Genomic DNA, 23,535 nt, shown 5'->3' on the forward strand with positions numbered 1-23,535 from the left:
CCTGGACTCAGTACCTTCTCTACCAAGACAACCACTGAATGAAGAGGACTTTAATAGGATTCTCTTACATGCAAGTGACTGGCATACTTCACAGTATATACAGTGCAAAGCTTGTCAGTCAAATCATGTTAGGGCATGATTATATGCTTTTATCACACCAAGTTCCTATCGCAGCCTTCCCCCAGTGGTGGATGTGTAGATCCTATGAAATTCAAAGGTCTACATGGAAACACACTGCCCATAGAGTTTCAGAGATAGTTGCTACACACGTGCAGTCACAATACCTCCCAATGCTTCTGATACTTTCTGATACATACAGGATTCAACATAAATCTGTATCTTCTACTTGTTTCTTTTCTCCCTCTTTAAAATATAGTACAAACATATTTTGAAGTTGGATTTTGTTTTGATTTTTGAGAGTAACGTGTACCTATATAATACATTATCTCTGAGGTTTGAAGAATGAAGTGGTTAGATTCTATCTATCCTGGAGTATGTACTAACAATCTTGAAGTAAGTTGCCAAAGAAACCTTTGATGTTTTTATGACTTCTTTGTTGAACCTTACAACAGCCCATGAATTAAAAAAAAAAAAAAAGTCTAGCAGATTAACATAATTCCTACATTCCTACAAATTCCTACAAGTTTGATGCTACTCTGTATAAAAAGTACTGACTCAAGGCCAATATAAATCACTGAAAGGGTGATTGGCAGATGAGAATATGATTGTTTTGGCCCATCCTCTACAACAATAGGAGTCTCTGGTTACAGTTAAGATGTAAGATACTATGCTGCTAAAGGGGCACTCAACTAGCTTTCTCAGTACTCAGCAGTACTTCAACATTTTTGGCTTTGATTCTTCCAGTGTAGACTTTGTTTTGGGATTTCATCTTTCCTTTTTTCTTCTGAGACTAAGAAGAATTTTGCAGGTCTTACAGCAGATATTTAGTTAGATGTGATATCAAGAATAAGGTGACAACAAGGCACAGGTCTGCAGTTGAAGTGGATTGCTTGATCTCAGGCTTTGTCAAGGGTTCAGCCTTACCAGAATGGGCCAACTCTTGATCCAAATTAATTTGAGGTTTGTAGTCCTTCTGTTAGCCCTTTCACATTTAGAAAGCTTCTTTATAAATATATAATAAATACATTTAGAATTAGTTCTTTTTTTTGATCAGTCAGTACTAAACTTTTTTTTTTTTTTTTTTTTTTCTTTTTTGTGCAAATATATCCACAGCAATTTGTAAATTTGTATAAGATCCCATTTTAAAATATTACTGGAGGCTGAGAACTGTTTCAAAGAATGAACCACCTCATTTCCTGGCAGCTGGGTCACAGAGAAGACTGCAAAACCTTTTGCAGTAGTTAAGAATTTTTGAAGATGAGGGAGGAAAAGGTTTCTCAGTAGAGTCATGTAACAATCTGTCCTCCATGAAGCATGAACTGTATGAGTTACTGTTTATAATACGTAAAATAACAGTTCTGAAATCTACTTGAGCAAAATTCCTGTGGTTAGGCTGAAAGTACGCTATTGTCTCTGGCTTTCCTGAGCTAAGTGAAAGCATCAGAAAGGGTAATTTTAACACCAATTTTGCCATTGTAATGTGATCTGTTCCTCTGCAAACATTAACGAGAAGCACTGTAATTGTTCAAAGGGGTACCTGTGGAGAACTGTATATTCACAGGAGTGAAAATACTTGCCATTCTTTTTTAACACTTTTTATATAAAGCTAAGGTGGCAGTCTTTGCTTAAGGGTCCCTCAAGGAAAGAACTATGTGCTGAATGTTAAAGTTATATAAGAAATCCAGTCATTTATACTTCTTTTAATTTAAAAATCTCTACATCTCTATGCCACATGGAGTGTTATAGTATGGAAATATAAATGATTATTTTTGTTTATAAATAAATTAAGAAAAAAAAGTCTTTTTTTTTTTTCCTTTTAAATATTTTAAAACCCTTTTAAAGTGACTTTTGTTTCAGATATTCTTCTTTATATTTTTGTTAATTATATTTAAAGTGAATTCAAAGTATTATTTATCAAGCATTGAAAGATGGGGAAACAATCTGAAATTTTACCAATTTCATGTGAACAAATTCCTTCCCCAATATTTTAAACTTGTTATAGAGTTGGTTTATTCAGCTATAGTCTGATAAATGCCACTTTTAGTTAACTTCCTATCAAATTATAATTCCCAATTAAATAACTAGTGTGAGAAGAGCTCTTTATATGTGATCTTTAGGGTACTTCATTGTGTAAAAGGAAAGGAGGATTTAAACTGTGTGCAGTGAAGAAGCTGACAATAACTTACAATGTGAAAAAATCAAATATAGGTTTAACAAACTGAGTTTATTCTGAATTAGACTTAGTGCAACTTCATATACTGTTTTAAGGAACTCCAATGTGAACTTCTGCGAGCACTAGGATGATGTGTTCTTTAGTGGAGTGACATTATTTTGATTGATAATTCAGTCTTCTGTATTTGTCAGTTCAAAGATCCAAATGTTCACTTTTTTTTTTTTTTTTTTTTTCTGACTCGTATAATGTGCATTGTCACAAAATTAAAGCTAATCGCCATTTACCTAATCAAGTTTTTTTCTTCCCTCCTTAAAGAGCATATGGGTTAGTACTTACGTGTTCACAATCTGTTTTGCTGCTAATGTGGGACTGTTGTATGGTGTTGTCTGCACTATAGTAACTGTGATTTTCCGCTTTTCCAGGTAAGTTATAATTTATTGGAATGTTCTAGTATCACATCGTTTTGTCTTCTTTCTGGCATATTGCTTCACTGATGGGGTATATATACAGTACACTAAATTTAACGAGACCTCAGTTTTTAGTTGCATAGAATCACAGAATGGTTGAGGTTGGAAAGGACTTCCAAGCATGGACACCCAGAGCACCACCCAGAGCCCAGCACCACATCCAGGTGGCTTCTGAAGGGCTCCAAGGAGGAGACCCCACAGCCTCTGGGCAGCCTGTGCCAGGGCTCCGTTGCCCGCACAGCACAGAAGTGCTCCTGGTGCTCAGGGAAAGCCTCCTGGGGGCCAGTTTGTGCCCAGAGCCTCCTATCCTGGCACTGGGCACCACTAAACACAGCCTGGCTCCGTCCTCCCTGCACCCTCCTTTCTAATTGCAGAAAATTATAGGATAAGATCATTCAGAAGGAAAAGTCACACCTGTAGGCTAAAACTTTTTGTACTATGGCATTATTTTGTGATTTCTCTTACTATTACACATCTCTAGGACCCATTAAATGAAGGTAGCATAAAATCAACAGAGCAATCAATAATATAAATTTGCTTCCAATCAATACTTTTTTGTTTTTGAGAAAGAATATTTCTGACAAGACTAGCACAGGATTGGCAAGCTGATATTTGTTTTGCTAAAACACATTAATGAAAGACAATTACACAACATTTTCTGATGTCTGAAATATTCACTGTAAACTATATGTAAGAATTAGAAAAGTCAGGACAAAGTAACTAAATCTAACATAAATTCATTTATTATTTTCCATATATTACAGTTATAGAATCATAGAATCATAGAATATCCTGAGTTGGAAGGGACCCTTAAGGATCATCAAGTCCAACTCTTGACACCGCACAGGTCTACCCAAAAGTTCAGACCATGTGCCTAAGTTCACAGTCCAATCTCTTCTTAAATTCAGACAGGCTCGGTGCAGTGACCACTTCCCTGGGGAGCCTGTTCCAGTGTGCAACCACCCTCTCTGTGAAGAACCCCCTCCTGACGTCCAGCCTAAATTTCCCCTGCCTCAGCTTAACCCCGTTCCCGCAGGTCCTGTCACTGGTGTTAATGGAGAAAAGGTCTCCTGCCTCTTGACAACCCCTTGCGAGGAAGTTGTAGACTGTGATGAGGTCTCCCCTCAGCCTCCTCTTCTCCAGGCTGAACAGGCCCAGTGACCTCAGCCGTTCCTCGTATGTCTTCCCCTCCAGGCCTTTCACCATCTTCGTAGCCCTCCTCTGGACACTCTCCAACAGTTTCATGTCCTTTTTATACTGTGGTGCCCAGAACTGCACACAGTACTCGAGGTGAGGCCGCACCAGCGCAGAGTAGAGCGGGACAATCACCTCCCTTGACCTACTAGCGATGCCGTGCTTGATGCACCCCAGGATACGATTGGCCCTCCTGGCTGCCAGGGCACACTGCTGGCTCATATTCAACTTGCTGTCTATCACGACTCCCAGATCCCTCTCTTCTAGGCTGCTCTCCAGCGTCTCATCGCCCAGTCTGTACATGCAGCCAGGGTTTCCCCGTCCCAGGTGCAGGACCCGGCACTTGCTCTTATTGAACTTCATGCGGTTGGTGATCGCCCAGCCCTCCAACCTGTCCAGATCCCTCTGCAACAGTTGCTACTTTTGATCATGAGTAAAGGAAAATACTTCATGATTATTTCTTACCACAAAATTAATCCATAGCTCACCAGTCCTACAAATGACTTGTAGGCAAGCAGGCAGTTGTTTGCATGAACATTTAATTGCACTGGAATTAAATACCATATAGACAGTTCAGTCTAATGCTCGTTAAAATTGTGCAGAGCTCTGTTCACAGAATTAATTTGCAGAATCAGCATGAAAGTAGCTCAAAATTACAAGGCAATTGCAAATTATGGCAGAAGGTTTCTGCTTGAAACAATCAGAACCTTTCTTGTAACCTTCTGCTACTCAGCAAACTAAACTATGGGTAAATTCTGCTAGTAAAAGAAAAGTTTCCATGTTATTTACATACTGTGGTTGGATGACTGAGGTTCTAGTGATAGGACTAGAGGAAATGGCCTCAAGTTGCACAAGGGAAAGTTTAGGTTAGAAATTAGGAGACATTTCTTCCCAGAAAGAGCAGTCAGGCATTGGGACGGGTTGCCCGGGGAAGTGGTCGAGTCAACGTCCCTGGGGGTGTTCAAGGAAAGGTTGGACATGGTGCTTAGGGTCATGGTTTAGTGGGTGACATTGGTGGTAGGGTGATGGTTGGACCAGATAATCTTGAAGGTCTTTTCCAACCTTAATGATTCTATGATTCTATAACAGAAGGGTAGGGATATTTGATTAAAAAAAAAAGCTTGAACCTCTGTTATTGGACAGAGACCTCAGCCTGAACCTGCTCTAATAAATAAGACTCTTTCCAGTGATTTTTGTGGTCTTTGTTCATGTTGCACATGATTGTCCATTAAATATAAAGGCACTGAAAGATCTAACAATCTTAAAAGTTGTACTGCACAGGTAAGTTTAGCATGGGAACATGCAGTAAGTCACCCAGTAATGGACAAAAATGTTCTCAGTAATGACTGTTGCAGAAGAGTTAGACACTAAAGCACAAAAAATGTTGTAGATGATTTATTGTGAAATCTCTGTTCAGACACCAGAGTATTGGACACGGTATGTTATGTATCAGAATATATTAAAAACAGCAGCAGCTACAGCTAGATTTATGAAGACAGGAGAGAACAGCTGAGTTTTGCAAGCCTCATTTAGCTGACCCCAGTACCTGCAAATACTCCCTGTGCGTTGCTGCATCTACTAAATGCTTGTGTTCTGGGATGATTTCCATTGCCTAGCTTTAGGCACATAGCTCAGATGATAGCTAATTTTATAGATATCTTATTCTCCACTTAAATGTGTTGCTGTAAAGGATGTATGGAAGTAGAACATCTTACACTGAACTGCCTTTTCAAGGCAACTTTCTCTTTCCACTGACCATATAGGGACACTGTACCCATAGGGACACTGACTTTTCCAGTTAAGTCCTCCACTTTGACAGCTATAGCATAATGTTTTGTTTTATCATACAGAGGTGCATCAATTTTAATGACAAAAAAAAATATCCTTGATTTTCCTAACTCATTTCGATTGAGTATCTTTGTTTCCTTTCCTTACAATATGATTTTGTAGGTAAAAAATGTTAATTAAATCTTTGTACATTTGAAGTTAGTTTATATATTACATATATTGATATAAGACTAGCTCTCTGGCCAGATATAAGTCAGTAATGAAATTTAATATAAACATTTTATTAATAATATTTGAATAAATATATAACTTTATTAAATTTTCATATTGATATTCTATAATTCTAAAATTTGCCTTTTACTCTTAACTTCATTATGATTATGATTAATAAGTTTTATATGCACAAATATATATATGGATTGCATTGTCATAACTTTAAACTTGCATGCTGTAATTTTGATGTGTTTTACTTTCTGTTTCTGTTCAAGACTCTTATTGTTTGCCTCACAAATTTTCTGTTTGTATTGGTTACAGAGCAAGGACACTGAGTTTGAAAAATATGAAAGAAGTGGAATATAAATACAAAACTGAAGATAATTGTGTAAGTTATCTTTTTATTTTCCTTTTTTGTTTGTTTGTTTGTTTGTTTGTGTTTTACTAATTTGTATTTGTGTTTGGCAAATGTTTTCCATCAGAGCTATCTTAGGCTCAAAATCTGAATTTGGTTTGGGTGGGTTTACTGTTTTGGAATGCTGAACAATGCTGGAATGTGAGAGGCACATGAGAATGGGGAGGACTCTAAAATGTAAAAACATTATTGTTGAGGCTGGCCCACTTGTCAATTATTATTATCACTTTTCATTCTTAAGAGAATTGGTGGAGTAAATTTGTCAGAGATGGGTAACCAACATTTGACTTGCCTGCCTTTTTTTTTTTTTCTTTTTTTTCATGTGTGTGTGTGTCAGTTAATACAATATTTGTACAAAGCCCTATGCATCATTTTTAAGCTAACTGCTCCCTATCTTTTTATCCTAAATGATTAAGATTAGTGCCAGTGACCATGTAATAACAAAGCACTGTCTACAGACACTGGGGAAAATAACATTTTGTTAAGAAAGCAAATTGCTCAAGAGGTTATTAAACAGAAAAAAAAAAAAAAGAAAAATATTTTTAAGATTTATAAAAAATGTTTTTAATTTAATTTATGGAGTCACTGCGTAATTTGGGGTAATTTTTAATGTACGAATGTTAGGGTAATCCAAGTTCCACTGGTAAATAACAGCTTAGACATAAGCAACAAGACTTTTAAACATGAAAATATGCAAGCTTAATGATCTACCCCACCATTAAGGTCTGTGGATTTATAGGGATTATTTCATCAACAGGAGAAAAGACACTTTGATGTGGCAAAAATTAAAAGGGCGTTTAGAAGCTTGTTTGAAACACGTTGTACCAAAGGCATTCACTAAACCGAATTCTTACCCAAGTGTAGAGAGAGCTGTGCCATATGCGCAGGGCAATTGGCAACATCCTTCTAAGTGACAAAGTAAAAATGCCTCCTGAGATGATTTTTTTTTTTCTTTCTGGGCAGGGAAAGACAAAAATAAGTTATTTTCTCTCAGAAGAGTTTTTATTGAGAAAGGAGTTAGAACTAAACTACAACCAGGACTAATAGCCAAATTTGGCTTCTCCATCCCAGACATAAGGTTATACCTAAGTCTTCCATCAGCTTTATTTGGCCTTATGATTTGAGACTTTCAAGCCTTTCACCTCATAGTAGCTCACTGATGATCGCATGCTTTGATCTCTGAACATCTGCCTTATTTTGTCTTTGTTTTCATCTTCTACTTTGCCAGTATGGCACCGAAGTGCCCACTTGTCTCCATGCTAAGCCATGTATGGAATAGTTTTTAAGGGAATATTTGCAGTAGTTCTACATTCAGCCATGTATTAACCTCTGTTTTACCCCTATTTAAGAGGTTTTGTTTAATTAATTTATTTCTCATATATTCTCTTACCCATTTTAATTACTGGTTAGGCTTTACCACTTGATGTACTGAACTATGTTGGTGATATGATGATCACATTCACAGGTAATTGTACTAAGTCACTATACATTTTCTGGGGTTCATTGCCTCAGTTCTGGATGTCTGAAATGTTTCATTAGCCTGTATGATGTCTGCTACAGTACTGTCTGAGAGTTTGTCTGGTTCTCAGAATTCTACAGTAAGGAGGTCGTTTGTGTGGTTTGTGGTAAAGATTTCCAGTCCTGTTTTGCTTAAGGTCTGTTGGGAAAACTGTATCTTCAATGCAATCCCATGATTCTTTGAACTTCTACAGAAGTTGTCTCTCTGTCAGCTCCACTTACTTGTGTTTGAATACAACCTAGTTAAGTAACTTTGCATGTCTTTGACTTTCATGAGGAAGAATAGAGGCTTTTGGAGTTTATATTCTCTTACAAATTCTCAAAGTTTAGTTGTTTGTTTGTTTTACTTCCTGTTGCCCATTGTCATGAGTAGTTCATTTCTGAGAGCTGATACTTGCATAAATCATATATTTTATTTTGGCATAAAAAATCAGTAATGAAAATAAATAGGATCTTGCTGTGCAATGTTCAGTTGTGGATTCAGTGATCCTCTTTCTTTCTCATCTGTTCTCATCAAAATGCTCTGAACTTCCATATGTAATCCAGAGATCCAGCCTCCATGAAAGACATACCTGAAAGGCAAATTAATCCTATTGTGTTTTTGCCAACTCGAGCTTATTAGCAGTGTTGTTATGGATATTTAAAGATCTCTAGTTTCGTGCTTGTTGAGTAGAAAATGCTACTGAAAATATGATCCTGCTTATTCCTGCTTTACAGCACTAGAGGCATAAAAGAATACAGTTATTTATTTGAATATAGATAAAGAACATGCAAGTGTAGTATCTTTTACTAGATCAAATAGTACAACTGGAAAAGTAAAAGACTGGAATGGCCAGCAGAGTTTTCTTCAAGTCTTAAATACAAGCAGCAGACATCAAAGCAGCTGAGAGCAATTGCTCTACACTGAGTCAGGTCTGTCTCAGATGGAGATAGAGAACAAGTTGTTGGTATCCATCACATAGATGGGACATTTGCTGGGGAAACAGCAAGAATGGGGTTCTTTCCCAAGGAAGAGAGACACACAGTTGGTTTATAACCTGTGGAAAATGAAGACATCAGTAGAATTAGGTTAATTCTACCTAGAAAACATTTGTGTCAACTGAGCTGCTAATACTGATATCTAATATATTTATATATGCATATATGCACATTGAGACTAGCTTTTTACAGTGTGAAGTTTGGATGAAACTTTTTTGATAAAATGCAGACAGGATCCAGGGCAGACGATGGTTCTTGTGCAGATTATTGATTATGTTGGTTGTAGATAAATGATAGCAAAATTTTAAATCTGTGCCTCAGGCTCAGTCTTGATCTAGTCAGTGCAAGTGGAACCATCAGGAATTTGCTTTTGCTGAAGGGCTTAGTGAAGTAAGAGTGGCTACAGAAAGATTTCTTCCAGGGCAGGAGCTTCTGCTGCAGGCTGTAGTTGAATGATTTTCTGCTTCATCTTCAGCTCGGGGTGGTAGGAGAACTTGGGAAGTTGGACTGGTGGGAATTTCCTCTTGTAATGAAGTCAGTGGTGTTTTTTTTCATTTCCATGAAAAAATATCCCTATTGTACTACAGTCATCTTCAGATGACCAAGATTAGCATTATGACTGTTTCCTTAAACCAGCCACATTGTATGCTCCAAAAACTCATTTACTTTTTACAATACATATCATACTTATCTAGTAGAAGATTTTCCCAGTCTGCAGACCTTGTCTTGCTTGTGTATGGAAATCACACCAACTGAAACAGTGCTCCTACTATTTGCCAGGTGATAGTTCTTAGTATTGTGCATTGGAATTAATGATTTTGCTTTTTTTTAAGAACAATTAAAAAAAAAAAAAGTTAAATTAAAAATAAAATCAAATTAAATTAAAGATAATTTTCATTACAGATTACTCTTTTACTTCAGTCATGTATGAAGCTGATCAAGATGGTTATCCATTAGATCATCCTTACAACCCAAAGTTCCTTCTAGATTGATTTACAGGAATTTTCAAGACTTTTTAAGAAATTACCGATGTTGTTATTATTATTTTAATTTGTAAAACCAAGATTAACGTCTCAGCATTTTGTTTATTTCATTTCACAGCAATCATTAAAACAGGTAAAGATAGTTTCAGTCAACAACCCATTAGTCTTTCTGAATGCCAGGAAATTTCATGCAGACCTTACAAAAATAATCCAGAAGGATAGCATGAGTAGCCAGGCATGTGAAGATGTAAACAAGGTAAGATGTGCTACATGCTTCAGTAATCATGGTGACAGTGTTGAAGAGCATGATTGTTTTCTTTGCATTTTTAATTATAATTACTTGAAAAGAATATCTTTCCTACCTCTCTATATGTGGTCCTGTAAAAGACATTAAAACACTTAGCCAAAGCTCTTCAAAATTTCTGGGAACCATTACATATCCTCAGTTAATGTGAGGTTGTGACTTTGAAAAGGCAATGAGTAGCTAAAATTCTACTTGAATAAAGTTGTGTGTTATTTTTTGTTATTATTTTTTTGTTTGTTTGTTTTTCTTTGCTCTGGAGATGACTCCATGACAGACAGATGCTTCATTTCTGATTCTATGAATAATTTTAATAGATATAGGAAGAAGGTACAAACTGCTTGAAGTTTTCCCCTAGGGTGGTGTTTCTTTTTCATTTTCTGCACTGATTGTATTGGAAAAATAAATAGCACAAAAATTTTGTAGAACTTGTTTTTGGAAAATCTCCCAGTAAGGACTGTATTTTTAAAGTTTATTTGCACATAGCTACCAAAAATTCCTACAATGTTCCCAGAAAGAGGGGAAAATTTATTATTTTTCTATCATTACAATAAAGACATTCCAATAAAATACAATAAAATATAAACTGTAGGCAATCTCATCCGGTTTGGTGAACTGCACTGGGAAAATCATAGATACTTCCTCGATGGTTTGTTAAAACAGTAATATTTGTCTACCACCTCTGCTGTCTCTTGCTAAAGATCTGCACTACCTTTCCTACTCTGATGGGTGCCTTCTTGTTATTCAGAAATCCAGCTCAGATATTGTGCTGCTTTTTTTCCTTAGCTCTTCTAGTTTAACCGATTTGGATTACCAAGATAACAAACTCCCAAACTGAGAGAAATTACTTAGGATTTTCATGGAATTAATTTATGAGTTAATTTAATAAGTGTAATGAATTAATAAGTTAATTACTAAGTTAATTTATAAGTTACTTAGGAGTGAGATGTTATCCTTTGTCTATTCTGGAAATTACTTGGCAGTACAGCTGACTGAAATATTGTGCATAGTTTTTGTTTGTTTGTGTGTGTGTGTGAAATAATGGTCTTTCTATGGAACATAATGGAAATGAAAAAGAGTTGCACTTTGGATTTTGTTTCCATGCTGTATTCTGTTTTAAACATGTCTACTGGCAACTTAACATTCATATTGAAATCATTACAAAAACATTTCTCCAGATAAACATAACTCTTTAATAAATTTACATCAGAACTATTCTCACTAAAATCTTAGATGAGATTGCATCAAGTAGAAGTTAATCTTACAAGTTTTCTAACTTGAATTTATCTTTTCAAGAACATCTTTCTCTTCTTTCTATTACTTCTTAACCTCTGCTTTCCCAAGAGCATCATTTTTATAATATGCTTTATAATAGCTACAAATATCAAAGAGATTGAGTCATCTGAAGGAAAAAAAAAAAAAAGCGGGGTGTGAGGTTACATTTTTATATGACATTAAAAAATAATTAAAGGCTTGCTCAGCAGATATAACATATCCAATAGACAATATGGTTTTTGGAGAGAATGAGTTAATTTTGCTATTGAAAAAAAGAATTCTTGTGCATTGCATTGATTTTCTCTGGTTACTCTGCATTGGATTAGTTTTCCTTGGTATGCTAATCGTTCTTTGCTTTTATTTCAGTGTGAGCAGAACACATTACTCTGTTCATTTTCCAATGGAAGTTGTCATGGTGAGTTTATTTTCTATAAATTATATTAAAACCAAGATGGATGTAAGTGTGCAAAATGGCTCCAGGTTTTTCTATTTATTTATAGGTGAACTCAAATTGTCTGGAAACTAATATTTCAGATAGATCACACCTTCACTGAAGCATGAGTACTAAAAATTATTAAACTGTTAACCTTGGCCTAGCAGATCCTGTTTTTATTCTGTTCTTGACTGAGTTTATAAGATTTCAAAAGTGGGAAACCAATGAAAATATTTTTTTTTCTGCAGGACTCTCTGGTTATTTCACACAAATCAATCTATGCATACTGATATGGGTACCTAGTGTGTGTGGGGGGGATCACTTCCAGCTTGGCCGCCTTTATTGGTCTTCAGCCAAAGGCATAATAAGCTGTTTTGCTAAGCTGTGATCTTGTTTTCTTGTGCGTTTTTTTTTTGTTTGTTTGTTTGTTAGTTGGTTGGTTGGTTTTGGTTTTGAGCTCATTGTGGGACTTGAACATTAATATGCAAAACTAAAAATAGGATGGGATTAGGTCTATGTGAAGTCTTTGTGGTCTTTAAAGGCATTGAACAGAAAAACTCATAAATGTCATCTGAGTTATCAGTGACACAGTGGCCACCAATATAGCACAGTAAAACTGTACAACACAGAATAAAGAAAAAAAGAAAACAACTAAGGGTTTGCTTTTAATTAAGGATTAAGCTGGATAATTCTACTCTTCCCACATTTTATAGCATTTAAATCAAACCAGAGCATGTACATTCCCATGGGATAGCTGGTAGAACCTTTTGCAGAAGATACTTTATACAGATGACTTCATCATGGATGGAATTCAAATATTGTGTTTATTTAAAACACTTATAAGCATTAAGACCACAGTAGAGAATCTGATTTGGGGGCTGTTGTCTGATAGTTTATGCTTATTAACTAGGCTCATGACATTTTTATGTTTTTACAGTGTTTACTTTACTTGGGGTTGATAGAATGTTTTGCTGTAGCACAGCAACATAACGATAATGGCTATTGAGACTATACAGTGCTATACTGTAAAACGGTAAATGAGCACACAGCATTGTGTTTGTGGGGAGATCTTTGGAAGGTCTTGTCAGTACACATTTCAGGTTTCATTGAAATGTGGTTTCATTGGATGAACTGGTATCTCACATTACAGAAATAACAGACAGCACAGGACCTCTCTTCTGATTGCTTTTTTTAAGCCTTGAGGACTTAAATGTTGTTGTTCTTTGTACTAATCAGAGTACAGTGACTCTTTGTGGAAGCTTTAAAATAAAAACTGGTGAGGAGGAGAAAAAAAAAATCACTAAAGCAGCTTGGGGCCTAAATTTTTAGAAAGGAGGTGAGCAGGAAGACATAATTCTTGTCCTTACATCAGTCATCCTAGAAGGCACAGCTGCATCTTCGTCAAAATCTTTATTTTCAGCTTCTGGGGAATACTGATTTGACATTGTCTATATCAGCAACAATTAGTTTCTGTTGCCCTTGCCCAGTGGTTCAGAGGCAGCAGGTCTGTACCACCCCATCCCGCCCTCCTGAAGTCAGGCAGCCTCCACTGAACGGCAGGATGCCAGCTTTTTGGGAAGGTAATGCGAGCTCCAGTCCACCATTGCCTCTCTCCATATATGCATATGCACATGTGTGTGTGTGGTTCCTTAACGATGTTTGTCAAGGAAGGGAATTGAGTATGGTAATAGTAGGGTTTCAAAGTGCGCTTGTGCAACATATCAGCTAAGCGCACTTCAGGTGTAAAGTGAGCTCAACTTCTGTGCTTGAATGTAACATTTAAAGTTAAATAAAGTTAAATCAATTCCCTCCTTCCTTCTCTATTTATTTCCTTCCTTCCAATTTCTTCATTATTGCATCTGTTACACAGAAGCAAGTTACCTGTAATTATATTTATTCCAAATCTGGTTTTGAACTGTCAAACTTTTAACTTTTATTTAAGCAGAATAACAATAAAAAGGGAAAAGTAACCTCAGGCTATTTTTTAAGGTAAAACTTGTTGGAACCTGCAGATATAGTGTGCATGTTTTTGGGGGTGAGTAAGTAACAGGGAAAGAGTAAGTTCTTCTGGTTTGGAGACAGAGTTTTGTAGAATTGATTACAGTAAGCAGAGCAGCAGATCTCATAAATCCTTCCTGGTTTTCCACTGCAGTAATGCCAGGCAGGCTTTCTTTCAAATTCTTTAATTTTGTTTGCAATGTGTTTGTCCTGTCCAAGGTACATTAATAAAGAAAGTAAACCTCTGAAGGTGCAAGTCCAACAGACTCAGACTTCTGTCAGAAAGGAATTAGCACCATTATAAATCTACACAATAAGAAAATTTGAAGTCCTCTCAAGATTTTAAAATCTTTTCCTCTGCTGTGTCAAAACCATTTCAATTAACTTATCATTACATTCATAATTCATAATTATCTTTACATTCATAATTCCTTTCATATTCATCTTTTTTTTTTTTTTTTTTTTTTTTTTCGGAATTTTATATTTTGTGATAACTAATATTAAACCTGTTATTTGTCCACAGACCAATGTAAATAAGATGTACATAGTTTTCTTGTTTTCCCTTTATGAAAGCCAGGAATCATCTGCATGCTAGTTCAGGACACATTTAGTATGTGCGTAGTTTAAGAATCTGAGGTATATTTTCTGTGTGAATCCTAAGTGAACTTTCCCAAACAAGCCAGAATCATGTAGAATTTCAAATCTGAAGAACTTTTTTTTTTTGTCCAGGAGAGACTATTTCTGTCTAATACATCTCACTAATATGTTCTGCCTGTTGACTTCACCCCGTTGTTCTGATGCCCCTTCATTTATCTGTACTTCTAAAATGTGCTATTTGCTTAACACGTGTCTCAGTAAACAATAGACAAATTTTACTGTGATATTTTGGGCTTATTTTGTTCTGTTGTTATACAGATTTCTTGACTACTTGGTAATTAAAGCTTTCTCCTATATCAAATGTGCAGGTGAGTCACTGCAGCCATCTCAGAGTGAGCGACGTGTTTTGATATTAGATTGCAGTGGACTGAGTTTGTTTGACTACACTGGAGCCTCCATGTTGCTTCAGGTATTTTTAACACCAGATACATTCTGTACATAGAAATATATGATTACACACACAAGTTATTGGGACCAGTTACTAGTCACATCACTGAGATTAGTGAATAAACATGGTCACTTATGGAAAAGATGAGCAGAGTTTTGGTACCGAACTGCATTATGTTTATAAAAAATTGTATATTAGTACTTCTAAATATTTTAAGTGACATTCAGTGCAAATGCAAGTATTCATATTTAATGGAAATTAGTTTCTGAAAGCACTCATTTTTATGCATTTCTTTATTTTTAAGCTGATTTAGGTCTTATTCATCCCTCTCATGTCAGTTATGTCGGTTATATAACTTGGGTCTCAGCCAAGGCCTTTTCTTATCCTAACTATTTTCTCAGTTTACTGAAGTGAATAATTAAGTGCTAAATTAAAAAACAAAACAAATCAAACAAACAAACAAAAAAAACCAACATATCTAGGTGTGTACATAGTCAAAAGGAAAACTGGGATAATTAAGTAAGGTGAATGGAAGTTATTCTTTATTACATTCCCCCTCAAAATAAAGGCATTCATTAAGCTTAGTAGGTTAATATATATATATAGGTTATATATATATAGGTTATATATATATATAACAATTTGTGAAACTGATTTCCAAAAGGGCTTTGAGATCTCAAATTTGTGGGACACCACTCCATCCTGGGCTTTGAGATACAGTGTAGGGTTGCAACCTCTAACTGAAAGACAGGTCCAGAACAGAGTTACCCAAAGAAGAAATGCACTCCTTCCATGTTACACTCCTTTCCTAAATATCGTCAATGCTGCTAGAGTTAAAGGGATTTTTAGTCTGAAGCAGGCTTTTGGTTTCTGTTTAAAATTAGTTATTCTGACGTGATAAAAAAAAAAAATTGCTTTTATTTATTTATTTATTTATTTATTTATTTTTAATGGGGACTGCTTTGGATGCTTCCTCATCTGTCAGAAAAGGCCCTACTCTTGTTCTAGAGTAATTTTCACTTTTTGTTACTTTTTAGCTTATTGGATACCTAGTCTCTGTTAAGTTGCATATTTTCAAAGAAAGGATAAAGAACAACTTACTGCAGAATGTAGCATGATGGCTACGGCAATTTTCTGATAGACTGCTGGAAGTTTCAAAGTTTCATAGGTCAAATTTCTGTCTTTCTGGACTGGTTGGTAAGCGTACAGAAAGAAGATGCAGAAACTTGTTGAAAAAGGCATACTGGAAAAACAAATCTAACAAATATAATTATAAATGCTGTATAATTAATCATTTTAGTTTTATTACCGGTAGAACTGTAGGGTACTTTGTGGAGCGGGGAGGAAATGATGCTTTCTTGTTCAGTGTGGGTTTGCCTCGTTTGTGTTATAGAGGGGCTCTCTCTGGTGGCTGCTGTCAGCATAGCTTGAACAGCAGCACTTCATGCTCTACCCGCTTTGAATACATTCTTTTTTGTGTGTGTGTGTATTTTATTCTCTGTTGGTATTTTAAACAGTTATTTTTTTTTCTTTTTTCTTTTTCTTTTTTTCTTCTTCTTCTTCTTTTTTTTTTTTTTAATTTCATGTTTTCACACATATAGATTTACATGGATTGTAAAAACAGACACATTGATGTGTTGCTAGCATGCTGCAAAGGCAAGTATCAGCTTACAGCAAATTTTTTAACATGACAGTTTATATATCCTCACTACCTTATCAGTGCTCATATGTTTGTTTTATTACAGCTTCCTTGATAAAAGCAATGCAGTACGGTGGAAATCTTGAATCTGAAAACCCTGTCTTCTTTGAATCTGTTTCTTCAGCAATTGATGCCATTCAGATTCACAGGGTAAGACTTATAGCAGGGGTAGATAAAGTCTGGAGGGGCTTCCTGGATGCTCACTGCACTTTGGCAGTCTGGGGAAATCTCATTTATACAGTGAATGTTTTGTGCAGAAATCTTTTATCTGTATCTGTATTCTCTGCAACCAGTCCTCAGCCTCTGGGGCTGCAGCTATCACATTTTCCCTGCTTGCATTCTCTTCCTCTCCTTTTGCAATAACTTCTATGTCTTCTGTGTTGGATCCAGAGGCATGATGTTCAGGTGCATTAACCTGGGTGCGTGGTCCACTGGAAAGCATAATGTCATCTCAAAATACCTAACAGAACCTCTCGGTGAGGGAAATCACCTAGTACTCAGCTGTGATTTACTAAAGCTGTACTCTGTTCCTCAGTCTGCATTGCTTAAACAGCGTGCCTCTAATTAGCATGACCCTGAGATGCACATGTGTTAGGTAACAGAGAAGGCGGATAAATTTGAGTTGGGGTTCCAAGCTGTTCTGACCAAAACACTTCCGGATCCCCGGCAAATTTGTTCAGAGCTAAAAAGCCCATCTCTGCCTGGCCCTGCAGTGTAATGTGTTTGCTCACTGGTGGAAAGAGGGGAGAGGACATATATGAGGTGAAGGGCAGAGCTAGAGGGAGGAGATAGAAGGATTTGATCACAAATTGAGCCTAGAGGCTTGAACAAGCATTTGCTTAAACACGTATTTATTTGCACAATAATAATTCTTCCATTCCTTGTTAAAAGGCTATAAACCTGGGCTTTCCTTGTAAACTGTATAAGCCTTTTCCATTGTAATCCCAGTGTAACTGAGCATGCATTATAAGCAGCGTGCTTTCCCATGGTTGTATTTATGATTCCAAACATGGCTAGAGCTCAGTTCAGAGCCCTCTCCAAGAGACATTAAACTAATCATGGTCTGTGGTTTCTGTTTTCTCTTTCTCCCCTTTACTGTGATCTGGCACATTTTACTAATTTAATTAGAGCTGCCTATGGACAAAATACACTTTCCATTGATTTACCCAGATAAGGCTAGTTGACTCTGTTGTTCTGGTGGATTGACTAGGAAAAGTATGTTCTCTTTTGGTGCTTTTCAACATTTTTCTTTGTTGCTCTGCAAAAATAATTTACTGCAATTGTAACTGCAGGGCAAAAATAATGGGGATGGCTATTGTATATTTTGCCTGGGTCTGATTACAAGAATTAGCATGATTGTTATGTTATAAAAGATCTATGTTCTTTATAGACACCAATTAATGTTCCTAACATTCTTGCAAGATAGCTAGCATACCCATTTTATAGTAATGGGATGTAGAAAGACCAGGATAAATGTCCAAGTAAAAAGGAGCTCAGAAGTCCATTTTTCCAGGAACTGGTAACGTGCTTCTACTGGAGTCGCTAAGCAAGTCAAAACTCTGAATAATAGTTTAGTGGAGCAGTCTGAAAAGCTTGCACACAGTCTCACATTTTGAACGTAATTATTATGGACAGTGTATGTATGCTGCCAATGCCTCTTCAGAGCTTTCAAAATACATGTATGTGAGTTGATTTCTTGATGTGTTCCTTGCCTTTAACAACTGAAGATAAGATAATATGGACAGGAGTAAAAAGGAAGGGTGACCGCAATAGCAGCACCACATTGTAACTGTGTCTACACTTCACATGACTTTTTAAGATGCTAAGGTCAGCAGGAATTTTGAGTGAAGAAAAAATGGCAGGATAGAATAGAAAAGAACAGAGTGGAAAGGGGTGGAGATTTATGGAAAGTGATTTGTTTGGATTTACATTTCTGATCCCCTCACATCAGTCTTTCATCCACTACTTTTACATGCTATTCTAGGAAAACATTCTAATACTTTTTTTTTTTTTTTTTTCCTTCTGTTTCTCACAATTTAGAATTACAGCAAGTTCAGTGAACAGAGTGAAGTGTGATGCCGACCCATCAAATGTGGCTAGTCCAATCAGCTCATATTCAGAATGAACTATACCACAGTTTCTCCTTAGCAATTTTATTTTTTTTTTTTCCAGGAGATCTCATAGATGCTACTTTGTATGCCATACATATTTACAACATTCAGTAATGACAGATCTGCCATTCAGAAAAAAAAAAATATCTTTAGCTGCTATCACTCAGAGAATGTTCATACAATTGTTCTATAATGGTTTTATATAATATTTTTATACACATTTAGACACAAATTATTAGAAAGCAGATGTGGGGTATTGGCTGTTTACTCTCTTTTAGATATCTTTTATTATAACATTAGTTGTAATATGCATCTGTAGTTTTGTGCATGGAGTAAGGAGACATGAATTCTTGAAAGCAGTGTGTTATAATTGATACAGTATATGCAGGAAGCCATATACCACTGCATACTCTAATAGCTTTACTTATCCTTTTTGCTGTTCAAGATAGCTATTTGCAATAACAGCATCATATCACAGCTAACATATTCTTGCATTTTTCATATTTGGTTATTATATGCTTTTTAATGCCTGCCAAGGTCAGTGAGAACACAGTATATTGAAAGAAGGCAGATGGATGTTGTCTAAGTGCACTGGATTGTCTCTTCTTCTAGTAGATGTCATGAGTTATTATAATGGTTTGCTATATTTTCAGTGTCACAGGTATTCTTTAGCTCAGATTGAAGAGGAAAAATTGGTAACATTTTTCCAAAACTTTTTCTTGTTTCCAGCATAGTCTGCATTTCTGAATTGCTGCTGGAATTTGATCAGGGCTGGAATCTTCAGCTGGGGCAGCTGGGAGATGACCCTAGAGAGACACAGAAGGCATGTGTCAATTTTCAGCCCAAATTCCAGCTTATGTGAGCACACAAACGAGGGCTGTGGGAAGAATTCACAGGTTGAATTCACACGTTTGGATTGCAATTATGGATTGCCATCAATCATATTAAATTGTGCTATCACATCAGTATCATATTATTTGGCAACATATGTGAAGATTTTTTCCTCGTCTTTTTTGCCATATATGTACACAAGCTGTAAAATGTAAAAGTTGAGGAGAAAAAAAAATGAGAATGGATGAGGAGTATGTAATTACCTCACTGACCTTAAACAATGGAAGCTAAAATGTAAATGAATATGGCATGGCTGTAATGGTTATCTTAGCACTACAGAGAGGAGAGAAGTATAAGGGTGAAGTGCATAAGGGAGAAGCTGGAGTGCATAGCCAAAATCTAATGCTAAGCATCCTCTTTTCAGCAGCAGTTACGTTTGTATGTTTGTCTGGACACAGCTCTCTCCGCCCAAAGCAGCTACCAGACATAGATGAGGCAGCTCACGGAGTGATTTTCACATCTTGCATATTTTTGTTAAGGCAAATATAAGCCTTTCTTCTGTCCTTGATCATTCCACATTACTAGGAGACAACGGGAGAGAGCCCTGTGTTCTTTTACCTTTTCAGTCATAGGTGACCATTAGGGCTATTTCACGCATTGTGCCACAGATGAGCAGAAGCATTCTTTATGTGTTCTACTAAGATAACGTTTCAAAAATACTATGCAAAATGCTGATTAGTAACTGTAAGAAGCTTGTTATACACAGAAGTAAGTTCTGTTCATTGTGCCAAGTGCATTTGTGTCAGATGCTGTAGTTGATTGCAAATGACTCATTACATCCTTGGACATAGTAACAGGCTATAACATTTGGTTATTAATTTTCTCAGACAGTTTTAGTAATTTATGAACACTTTAGAAACTGTTTACATTGTGCTTTAATTGTAGAAGAATCAACTGTATGTCACAGCTGAATGGAGATCTCTACTTAACTGCAAGCTGAATAAATGAATAAAAGTTATCTTTTCTATTAAGTTCATTATTTATTCTTTGATGGCTAAATGTATTTTCCGAAGATTTGTGGATATGTTGGTTAATGAAATTGTTAAACTGTGGTCTTTAGCAAAGATAGCATCGACCATGAGACCTTCAGTTTTGTTCTGAATGATCTTGTTAATGAAACAACACAGATGCTGTTAAAATTATTTGTAATGTTAGTGCCTGATGAAGCTGTCTGCATCAAATTAAGAAATTTGTAGTGTTAATCAAAATATCTTCCACTTTTCACTGTGTTCAATAGAAATAACATTGCTACAGCTAAATGGCTGTTTTGAGATGGACATTTATCTCCCATTAGGTCAAAGACCTTCCTGTGACACAATATCACTTACAAATGTGTTTCATCTGTGTAAGACTACAAATTCAAATTGTCTTAATGCTGTGATTACTGCTTAATTGTCTCTCAGGGTAGAATCAAGGAAGAAATACATTTCTTACCTTATGACTCTGACTTTTCTAATCTTCCAGCACTGGGGCTTGGGATACTTGTAATGTTCCTGTAATATATTTTACTTTGTATAATTAACCTAAATTTCCTCTTATTTCTGGGCATATAAATTGTTAATTAACTTCCCTTTCTGGCAAGTAGCACCACTAATGACAGTTTTTTCTCAGAAGAACAGAGCATTCGAGGAGTCCATGAAGGTGCTTTGAAGCTGGCAGCAATGGAAGCTTCCCTTTCAATTGCTTCTAAAATATCTGCACTGAATATATGCACTGAATATCTGCTTTGCCAGACCACTGCTTTACAGAGCAGTGGTTACAGGGTGAGAGTCTTTTTTTTTTTTTTTTAAATTTTATTTTTTTATTCTATGAGTTACCTAGGAAGGCAAATTACTTCAGTGCTGAAGTAATTTTATTTTATTTATTTATTTATATTTTTTTTGGACCACCAAATTATTGACATTTATGAAAACTGGTGATTTTTGCCTGTCTTTAGGTGACCAGATGCTGTCAGATTTCATAAAGTAGTGACTGACTGCCAGGGAATTATCATTGATCTCTCTGCTTGTGGCCTGTGAGATGCTGAGTGTCTCATCTGCATGACTCTCTGCAAATCTCTGCTGATTGTGTGTGTGCACGGTTATCTGGCAAACAACTGCCTGATTATTTGGTGAAGATTCAAGGAAACACCCTAAACCTTTTAGTTTTGGAGTTCAATATCAGTTTTAACCTGTCCTTGATGCTATTCTGTATATACTGTCCACTGGCTCTGGCTCACAGGAAGCATTAGGCTGTAACTTATGCTGAGGTCTGCAGCAACTTATCCCCAGATGTCCTGTTAGCTGCACCATATTCTTCTTGAGCAGGAAGGCAAAGTGAACCAAACCCACCCTGTAGCAAAGGGGCTGCACAAAGTCCATGTGCTATTAAATGCCCTGGTATCACTCTCACAACTGAGATGGATTGCAGCCAAAAGAATAAGGGGGCTTTGTTATTCTGTCCCCTTGAGGCAGCCATGCATCTTTGTACCTTCCAGCCTGATTTACCTGAATAGACATAGGGACTTTTCAGAGTAATGCAAAGTTTTATTACTTGTGCTTGCATGTGTAAGGCTGTGTGTTGGTAGCAAGGAGTCCAGTCTTGCAAAGTGCTGAGCTCCCCTGGTTCCTGTTGGTTTCTGAAGGCAAGAGAGATTCTACTCCTCACAGCAGAGGTTTGAGGAAGCATCTCCTCACCTAATGTGCCATTCTGCAAGGTTTCACCTAATGAAACCAACAGGGGCTCCAGGCAGTAAACAATTCAGAAAATCTGGCCACTCATTTTGATTCCTATCTGTGTACTCAGATGTACAGGTTTTACACCCCTAAACTCAAAGCATATGGAACATGTGAGTTGTAAAGATCCATGTTTCAATATTGCACATTTTGGTGCATTCTGCACTACATAGGAAAACATTAATGTAATATTATTTTCAAGAGTTGCTCAATATTTTTAGAGATTTGGTATTTGTTTGATGTGTTTAGGATTTCTTAGCTATTTTTAGGAATTAATTCTAAATGTTAGATATTATATGACGTGAATGAAGAGTTTTCCCATAAAATTTAAGATGCGCTAATCAGAATATGCTAAAATGGGGATCTGATCATATGCTTCTTACAGAATTTGTGTTTCACACGTTCCAAAACAAAGCAAGCAATGAGGAAAAAAAATAGAGTGCAAACTGATGTTAAGAAGTGAACATAGTGACAATTATAAATTAGGCATAAAACGTGTAATAAGGAAAAGACTGTTAACATTATATTTATGCAAATTAAATGGTTCTAATTCTCATCATATGTCTTTCTTTTTAAAGGTTATTTGCCCTGATTCTATGATTCAAGTGTCACAAGGTCTGACTTCAGCTGCTTTGACATAATTTATTTGACAGCTCTGTGTGCCATAAATATATAATGTAACAAGGAAAGGTATCTTCACTGTTGAATGAAAACATTAATGCGTCAATACTGTGTATGAATACTGTTTGACATTTACTAGTTACAAAAATAAAATACACAGTATGCCTTGAAAATATGGCACTCCTATTTTTGGAAGATACTTTCTTTGTCTACAGAAAGTAGCGTCTCATAAATAAATGAACAAGTGCACTTCCAGTGTGGATGCTAAATGGTGCTTTCATCATTAAGATGGATTTTTAGTAAAGATCACATAATCTGCATGTTTCCATATGTTTTTTGATGCATTATTTTTTCCTATTTCAATTTTGTGTAATAGCATACACAACAATAAATTTATACAGAAATAAATTGGAATATGAGCCAATTTACATGTGGCAGCAGGAAGATGCCCTCATTATTTCAATACTTAGCAGGTGTTTTTTGTTGTTGTTGTTGTTTTTTTTTTTTTTTTTTTTTTTTTTTTTTTTTTTAAACGTTTTGGTCTAACCAATCTGGGATGAGATATTTTTCTTTCTCCAACCTCAAAATATATTAGATC

At 36.0% G+C, this 23,535-nt stretch overlaps 1 protein-coding gene across 1 annotated transcript in view; it reads left to right on the forward strand.

Moving 5' to 3' along the window:
* The window catches only part of SLC26A7 (solute carrier family 26 member 7), a gene marked incomplete at both ends in the record, with an annotated part of 63,918 nt that extends 45,242 nt beyond the window's left edge, over positions 1-18,676 (forward strand). Inside the window, 8 exons of the mRNA XM_082755395.1 lie at positions 2,609-2,715; positions 6,277-6,343; positions 9,968-10,084; positions 11,792-11,840; positions 14,822-14,922; positions 16,503-16,557; positions 16,647-16,750; positions 18,641-18,676. Coding sequence (XP_082611521.1) covers positions 2,609-2,715; positions 6,277-6,343; positions 9,968-10,084; positions 11,792-11,840; positions 14,822-14,922; positions 16,503-16,557; positions 16,647-16,750; positions 18,641-18,676 — 636 coding nt within the window. The remainder of the gene's footprint in view (positions 1-2,608; positions 2,716-6,276; positions 6,344-9,967; positions 10,085-11,791; positions 11,841-14,821; positions 14,923-16,502; positions 16,558-16,646; positions 16,751-18,640) is intronic.
* Positions 18,677-23,535: the final 4,859 nt, after the last annotated feature.

Source organism: Aythya marila (genome assembly GCF_965140915.1).
Source record: "Aythya marila genome assembly, chromosome: 2".
Lineage (NCBI taxonomy): Eukaryota > Metazoa > Chordata > Aves > Anseriformes > Anatidae > Aythya > Aythya marila.